The sequence below is a fragment of the Excalfactoria chinensis genome, chromosome 11, assembly GCF_039878825.1.
Source record: "Excalfactoria chinensis isolate bCotChi1 chromosome 11, bCotChi1.hap2, whole genome shotgun sequence".
NCBI lineage: Eukaryota > Metazoa > Chordata > Aves > Galliformes > Phasianidae > Excalfactoria > Excalfactoria chinensis.
The window spans coordinates 2223120-2231279 of NC_092835.1; the positions used below are offsets into that span (position 1 = coordinate 2223120).

The window sequence follows — 8160 nt, forward strand, 5'->3', positions numbered from 1 at the left end:
CAGCCATTTGTTAACGTATCAGAGTGAAGGCTTTGCACCTCGGATGGTTACTTTTATGACACCATCTGCGCAGCTCCAAGCAACTCCCCATTTCTCAGCATCACCCACATGTGAACACTTCATGCTTTGCTTCCAAGAAAACGGGCACATAAGCAGATCATCCCAGAAAAGCCCTCTAAAGCCAAAGGCTGCAGCTGAGGTTTGTGCTGTGCAGATGTGCAAACCCTTGGCTGGTGTCCACCTTGCAGCTCACGTTGTAAAAGGGGGGGGGGGGAGGGGGTGATTGGGTGACCACCTTGTGCCAGGCCTGAGGGTAAGGAATATAAGCAAAGCCAATGGGCTGGGCTTGGCTGAGCACCACCAGGAGCAGCGTGGGGATGGAGACATAGCGGAAATGGATGGGATGGGCGGCAGGAGACCGGACGGACTTTGGACACACGGACATCGGACACACAGACATCACCCGCCCCCGCGCCACGAGGCTGATTTCCCGGAAAGACACGAGCTGGAGAGAAAGGCGCCGCTCCAGCGCGCGCGCGCGCCAGGAGGAGGAGGGGAAAGGGCTGCTATTGGCTGAGCGGCGCTGGGGGCGGGGCGACGTGGGGCGCGCCCTGCGGGGCGCTATAAGGCTGCGGGCGCGGGCAGGAGGGGGTGAGGAGTGGGGTGTGCGGAAGGTAATTAGTGGGGTGTTCTTTGGGTCGGGGGGTGTTGGGAGTGGATTGTACGGTTGGGGTGGTTTTGGGGTCGCTGGTTGATGGAGTGGGGGGTGTAGAGTGCTGGTGGTGCAGGGGTAAGGCTTTAAGGTGCTCGTCTGTAGGGTTTTAGGGTGCTGGGAGTCAGCAGGGTACGGACATGGGGTGCTTGGGGGGGGTGTTAGGGTTGTGGGGGGCTGGTGGTGCAGGAGATAGGGTTGGGGGTGCTGGAATGGAGGCTTCAGAGTGCTGGGGGTTAGGACTTCAAGGTGCTGAGTTTGTAGGGTGCTGGACGGGTTCTGGGGTTGGATGGAGCTGAGCTGTGGGCTTTGGGAATGGAGTTTTAGGGTCCTGTGTGTGTGTGCAGTAAAGCAGGCAGGGTGCTGGGTTGTGAGAAATAGAGGCTTCAGGGTGCTGGGATTGGTGCTTATCGGCTTCTCGGGTGTGCAGGAAATAGGGCTGCACGGTGCTGGCAGTGCGTTGGGAAGGATCTTTGGGTGCTGGGATGTGAAGTTTTAAGGTATGAGAAGATGGGCTGAATTGGCTTTCTGGTGGTCTCTCCACTAAGCCATTTAGCTAAAAAGGAGCTGAGACCAGAAGTGGGGTGACCTCACATCCCTCAGCAGGGCCCTGGTCCTGTCCTGGGAGAGGATGTGGTTGCATGGCCCTGCTCCCTGCGGTGACCCTGCTGCTACCTGCACTGCTGCTTGCTGTTCTCATGCTGCACGAGGCTTTGACCTTTTAGGTCTGTTTTTTTCCCCCCATTGCTGTAATATTGGGAACTATCTGCCTCTACAGCATCGCTTCTTTAGGTGACAGCCCAGTTCCTATGGGGTTGATCCCAAAAAGAGGAGCCGTTGCAAGGCAGCCTGTTGCTGCGACAGAGCTTTGATCAGCAGCAGGAGGATAAAGGTGCCTTCCAGCAGGGCTCCACGCAGGCTGCAGATAGGCTAATGGCAGCTTTCGTCATATTCAGTAAATGGGGTGTGGGCACCCGTCCAGTGCCTGCCCACATGGCTGGGGCGGAGCGATGGGGGACGGCTGCAGAACTGCTGCTATGGCTTTTGCAGTGTAATAAAGGGAGGTTTGGTGCACGGAGGGGGCACGTGGTGTTTGCAGGCAGTGCATTGCCAACGCTGCACGTGATAAAGTGGAGCAGAGAGTGATTGCTTGCATGCCGGTTGCTGTTTTGTTTTCCTGCTTGGAGACATCATTGCAATCTGCTGCCCTGAAAGTGAGACGCAGCTATTAGAATGAGTTAAGATATCTCCGTAGACCAGGCTGCTGTTAGTGGGGTGGGTGCAAAAGGGTGTGGGGATAAACGGACAGACTGACAGCTCTCATTTCTGCCTAGGATGTGTGACCGCAACGGTGGGAGGCGGCTGCGGCAGTGGCTGATTGAGCAGATAGACAGTGAGCAATACCCGGGGCTCATCTGGGAGAATGAGGAGAAAACCATGTTCCGTATCCCTTGGAAGCACGCAGGGAAACAGGACTATAACCAGGAGGTGGACGCTTCGATTTTCAAGGTAAGGGTGAGATGGTCTGTCCTTATAACCGATGGCTTCTGGGCTATAAGGTGAAGTGGTCCGTCCCTGCTGTCAGTGGTTTCTGGGCTCTCTGGATCCTCATGTGGTGGGAGATGTCCTTGCTGTCAGCAGGATCTGCACCTTGTTTCCTGTAGGATGGATCCCCATTGGGATCATCTGGGGGTGCTTTTCCCTTTTCCTGGGTGTTGGTGCCAGGTTTAGATTTGTTATAATGTTGGTTCTAATCCTGTTATAACGATGTTCTAATCCTGACCTGATGTGCTCTGTCACCTGCCCTAAGCTTCCTATTGGGCTCTTTCTGATAAGAGATACCAAAAAAGAAAGGGAAGGAAGGAAGTGTCAGCTATTTCTCAGAGAGGAGGAACTTCACATATTGGGTATAATGGGAAAATTCTGTCCTGAACTAAAAAGTCAGGCTCTTCCCCAGGAATTCCCTTTGCCCTATTCCCATACCTTGCTCTATTCATGATGACCGATGGCTTTCAGTGCACTGACCAGAGTAATGGGTTATAGAGGTGGCTTTATATATATTCATATCCGCTATCTATATTAAAAGATAGTCTCCCACCTCCCCGTTAAAGCACAAGTGCCATCTAGATATTAAACAAAGCATCCAGCTGTCAGTTACTGGTCTAAAGCTGAAGGGATGAGGCGTATTTTAGTCTGGATTTGGGTGTTACTGGGTCAGGATGAGCATCATTGCTTGGGTCTGCACCCTTGCATCAGTCTATGCTGAGGTGAATTAGCACGCTGCTGTTTCGGCTCTGGTTTGAGCTGTGTTGTGAGGGCTGTGAAACCAACCCCAGCTCCCATAGCTTGGTGTGGTGTGGCTGGTGCAGAGCTGGGTGTGTGGCAATGCCTGAACTTTTGGGGACTTCTTATGAGTTGTCCCATTGGTGAGCAGCGACGTGCCCAAGATGTGCTGCTCATCCCCTCTTTGATCCAAAGGGATTTGCAGAGCTTAAATGGAGAATGATTTCCTTTTTGCTTTGCTTTAGGCTTGGGCTGTTTTCAAAGGCAAATTCAAAGAAGGTGACAAGGCAGAGCCGGCCACCTGGAAGACACGGCTGCGTTGTGCCTTGAACAAGAGCCCTGACTTTGAGGAGGTAACAGACAGGTCCCAGCTGGACATCTCCGAGCCCTACAAGGTGTACAGGATCGTGCCAGAGGAGGAGCAGAAATGTGAGTGCTCCATTGAAAGGCATGGGTTCTGGGTACTGCTGACCTACAACCAGCAGTGTGGGGCTGGCCCTATAGCTTGGGTACATGTCACTGCAGAGCTGGGAGGTTGCAATATGCATCTCTCTGCTGTTGTTCTGGTGTGTGTGAGTTTTTCCTTCCTTTCCTTGCTAGCTTTGTCTTAGTAAAAAGGAGGAGAGGGGGAGAAAAACAAGACAAATCATGCAGGAGATCTGCATGTAGCATCTTGTCTCCTTCCCGTGTGTTCACAGGGGGGGCCCTGTATGCAAATGGCACTGCAGGTTCCCACCGGCAGCACGGCTCATGGCAAAAAGAGAAGCAGCCCCAGTCTCTGGGGTGCTGAGAAAACCCCCTCTCTTCTGCTCTAGCCCCAAGCCGAATTGAGTTTGCCCTACTGCTCGTCACTACGTACCAGTGCCATTTATTGCAGGCTGGTTTCTGGCCCTGTAAAGCAGCTGCTGGGGGGGAAGAGGAACGCAGGATTGCTGCGGTTCTCAGTTTCATAACTTTCGTGGGGTGAAGGGTTTCTGAAATCTGGTGGTGAGGCCACGGCTGCTCTGCTGCATCATCCTTGCTGCTCTCTGCAGGCAAAATCGGTGTTGGGAACGGGAGCAGCCTGACTGATGTTGGGGACATGGACTGCAGCCCCTCTGCCATCGATGACCTGATGAAAGAGGTGAGCCCCCACTGTGGATGCATACCTGACCAGGCAAAGAATGCTTGCCTGGTGGTGTTTAAAGCTACATCTGCCTCATGTAGAGCACTGTGCTTTTGCAGCTGTGCTGGCTGTGGTCATTCGTCTGCGCAAGTCTGAGGTCTCGGTGTGGTTGCTCATGGCTGGAGCATGCTTCGTTTGCATTTGTGTTTGGAGGGGGCTGCAGGCTTCTTGTGCTTCTGTTCCCCTTCTTTGTTGCACTGCGTGAGGCCTGTTCTGCTCCATGCCTCTTGAGAGGTTATTTAAGTGCACAGCCTGGGGAATCCCAAACTTGCTCTTTCTAACCAAAAAAAAGCATTCACCAGCCTCTTGGCATCCCTTTTGCCTTCTTGCTTTGCCTCTCGTTCCCCTCTTTGGGCACTATCCAACATGTTTTTGTCCTTGGCTGATTCTAATGGGCATCCCTTCCTTCTCCAGCCTCCTTGTGTGGATGAATATCTGGGGATCATCAAGAGAAGCCCCTCACCAGCACAGGAGACCTGCAGGAACCCCCCAATACCAGATTGGTGGATGCAGCAGCCCAGCCCCTGTAAGTAGTGTGTGGAGTGTTCTATGGGACCCAGCTGTTTGTCCAAGGGCAATGTGTGTGCCTATGGGTGGTGTAGGCTCCCTCTGGGCAGTGCTTGTATTCTACCTTCCTTAGTGCTTGAAGTCAGTGTTTTGGTGGATATAGGGCACCCTACCGGGCAGCATTCATTGCACAGTTCATGAAATCACCCTGGGGTTGTTTGCTGGTGTCTCCCATTCAGGAGAATGGAAGCCTGATGTGCTTAATGAGTGAGAAGAGCTTTGTGATAGTGGGAGGGTGGGATTAGGGTTTGGGAAGTGTGCTGGAACTGGACACATCTCTGCTTTCTCTGCCCACAGCTTTGCCCCTGGTGAATGGGTACACTGGATATGAGCAGCATCAATCAGGTAAGGCAGCTCCCATTCCCCTGTGATACTGGGCTCCTCTCTGGAGCTCGTGTGTGTGTGCTATATGACAGACAGTGACTCTTATCTCACCTGTCCTTTTCTTCCAGGCTACTCCCAGATGGTGATCACCTTCTTCTACAGCGGGAGGCTGGTGGGGCACATCACCACCTCATATCCTGAGGGCTGCAGGCTGTCGCTCAGCCAACCCTCGAACCACGGTGAGAAGCTCTACGCCCCTGATAGCCTGGAGCATGTGAGGTTCCCCTCAGCTGAAGCCATCCAGAATGACCGCCAGAAGCAGATCACCAAGAAACTCTTTGGGCACCTGGAGAGGGGTGTCCTGCTGCACAGCAACAAGCAGGGCATCTTCATCAAGAGGCTGTGCCAGGGAAGGGTCTTCTGGAGTGGGAACACGGTGGTGTACAAGGACAGGCCCAGCAAACTGGACCGGGATGAGGTGGTGAAGATATTCGACACCAACTTATTCTTTAGAGGTTGGTATGAGAACTGTAGGGAGGGGTTGATGTTTTTCTTGGCTTTGCTCCGCTTCCTCTTGGAGCGCCTTGAGGTTATAACTGTCCATCACTGCTGTTTACCTAAATGATGTGGATGAGTAACTCCAGATATCAGATCTGGGAAGGAGTGATGCAGTGCATTGTCACGTAGCAAAGGGCCTCATGGCTGCAGGCTTTGTGCAGCAGGGTTTCTCCTGGCACAGCCACCAGGGTGTCAGGGTGCTTGATTTACATGCTGGGTATCAGCACTTGCAGACAGCCTCCAGCTGTGCTCCTCTCCTCCTTGCAGAGCTGCAGCAGTACTACAACAACCAGGGCCGCTTCCCAGACAGCAGGGTCATGTTGTGCTTTGGAGAGGAGTTCCCAGACATGGTGCCTCTGCGGTGTAAGCTCATCCTCGTCCAGGTAAGGCTGCGTGGCTCCTGTTCCTCTGCTTTGCTCTGCTGTTTGGTTTGCGCTTCCTTCTGTTCCTCCCCCTTGGCATTGAGAGCTCTGCCCTCTGCTATGGAAAATCTCTGGTTGGCTCTTCCCCAGAGAAGCTGTAGGAGCCCCACAGCCTTTTCTTGGGGCATTTCAGAGAGTCCACAGCAAGTACAGCACCCCATGGGTGGCAGAGAAGACATGAGATCATGCTGTGGGGTGGGCATTGCAGCAAGCAAGACCCACTGGGACACTGAGCTTCTGGAAGGTGGGGATCTCAAAGCTCAGAGCCCAGTCCTGCTTATCCTTGCCCAACTTTATGACTGGGTCACGAAATGGCAGCCTGTCTTCTCCCTGTGACAGACCCTGTGCCTTGTTTCCTAGAGGCACTTGGGTCTGGTGCATCATGGCGTTGGGCCTTCAGGCTTGGGTAGGCCTGGCTGTGGCTGCTTTTCCTCTGGTGTCCTCACAGCTCCTTTTGTTTTGGTCTAGGTGGAGCAGCTGTGCGTCAGGCAGGTGATGGAGGAGGCCGGCAAGACATGCAGTAACCCCATGCTGCCTGATGAGGTGCAACAGGAGCAGGTGTACAGGATCTTCCAGGACATCTGTGGGCCACACCAGCGGCCGCTTTTCAGAGAGAACCAACAGATTGCTGTGTGAGCCTCCATAGGCACAACGTGGGCTCTGGGTGACTCCAGGCCAGTTGGGATCCATCAGTGCCTAAAAAATTCCCCCTTTGTTTGGCAAATTGGTTCTTGATCTTTGCTGTTTCCAGCCCCAAAAATCTGTGTAGACACAGCAGTCCAAAGTAACAGCCCCATTTGGTCTGAGAACAGCCATTGGAAGGAGGTGGTGACTCCTGGAAAAGGCCTTACAATGCTCAAATACATTAAATCCTTAACAGAAGTAACTCTTTTTTTCCCCCCCTCAAAGAATTTGCAGTCCTGCTGAAATCTGTGGTATGCTTTCCATGGGAAAACCTCCTCAAATCCCTCTTTATTTTTGCAACGAGGTTTATATTTTTGTCTGTCGTATTGGAAGTATTTTGAAATCCAGAGAGCGATACAGAGATTATATATATATATATATAAAAATATGGGCTATGAGAACACAGGGATCTTAATTTTTCTGACCCCAAACCAGAGTTTTATATGAACAGATATCTTCTATTTTAAAGATAGCAGTGTAGTGTTAATAGGTTGGCTTCTCCCTCCCAAAGTGCGTGTGTTGGTCTCTCCCAACTGTGAGCAGGCAGCAGTTTTCCATGTGTCAATCCTCATTTGCTTTGTGTGTGCCCAGTGCTGGGGAGCTCCTTGGGCATGCATGGCCTTGTGCCTTGCAGCTGCCACGAAGCACCATGGACCAAAGGACCTTGCAGATGTGCGTGCAGTGAGGCTGCCTATTTATTTTATGCCTAAATGTTGTTGTTAAATGATTTTGTAATTTCTTTTTGTCTTTTTGTTTTGTTTTGTACCTTCCTGCAATTAAAGTGCTATATTTTGTATTCACCTTGCAAAGCGTTTTTGTTGGTGGTGCTATTGAGTGGGGTTCCTAATCTTGGTGGAGGGGGTCTCTGGTTTGTTCTAGCCCAAGTCTCCCCTTGAGTGGGGGTCTGTGGAGGTCCTGCTGTAACTGGCTTCATCTCTGGGGACTATATGCAATAATGCAATAGGGGAGGAGGGCAAATGCAAAAAGGCCCTATAGATACTGCAAAGGATAAGCATAAGGATAGGCCCCTGCCTGTCTTCCATGGTACTGTCGTGGGTGCCCTTACCTTGCTGACCTTGGGCCATAATGCTCCAAGATGGGAAGGGTTGATTTGATAGTTCTTGTTGCCTGCTGTCATCCACACCCATCTCAGAGGGTTTGGGAGGGGTTTGGGATGAATTGAGGGCTGAAATGGGGCATCCGCCTATGTTAGTTGGTGAAATCAATGCTGCAGGAATGGTGGCTGAGCATTCACACCCTCATCTGCCTTCATTTCCACCTTGCTTTTTGGGTAAGGCTTTAGAAGGCTGTGAAAACCTTGTTGGATCTGTGTCCTTGTCCCATGTGAAGGACAAACATCAACATGCTGCTGTGTGCTTTGGACCAGCCCTGACAGTGGCTTTGGTGTAGCCTCCATGGTGTGACCCCAGTACCCAAGGTACTGT

The 8160-nt window shown here is 52.2% G+C and overlaps 1 protein-coding gene across 7 annotated transcripts; it reads left to right on the forward strand.

Annotated features, from left to right (window-relative positions):
• Positions 1 to 590: 590 nt before the first annotated feature.
• On the forward strand, positions 591 to 7511 carry IRF8 (interferon regulatory factor 8). Of its 7 annotated transcripts, XM_072346374.1 has the most exons (10): positions 591 to 674; positions 1143 to 1212; positions 2047 to 2221; positions 3241 to 3424; positions 4030 to 4118; positions 4575 to 4686; positions 5025 to 5072; positions 5180 to 5566; positions 5877 to 5992; positions 6500 to 7511. In XM_072346374.1, exons 3-10 carry the CDS (start codon positions 2048 to 2050, stop codon positions 6665 to 6667), a joined length of 1278 nt encoding a protein of 425 aa, XP_072202475.1. In that variant the 5' UTR covers positions 591 to 674; positions 1143 to 1212; position 2047; the 3' UTR covers positions 6668 to 7511. The 7 variants fall into 7 exon arrangements, with proteins under 7 accessions (XP_072202475.1, XP_072202471.1, XP_072202476.1 ...); XM_072346370.1 differs by lacking the exon at positions 1143 to 1212 and having other exon boundaries at positions 617 to 674; XM_072346375.1 differs by lacking the exon at positions 591 to 674 and having other exon boundaries at positions 1116 to 1212.
• The last annotated feature ends 649 nt before the right edge of the window (positions 7512 to 8160 follow it).

Bases quoted from the DNA above. Each gene is read 5' to 3' on its own strand.
- IRF8 (XM_072346369.1), top strand. The intron at 2,222-3,240 runs GTAAGGGTGAGA...GCTTTGCTTTAG, and splicing joins TGGACGCTTCGATTTTCAAG to GCTTGGGCTGTTTTCAAAGG. The intron at 4,119-4,574 runs GTGAGCCCCCAC...TTCCTTCTCCAG, and splicing joins TCGATGACCTGATGAAAGAG to CCTCCTTGTGTGGATGAATA.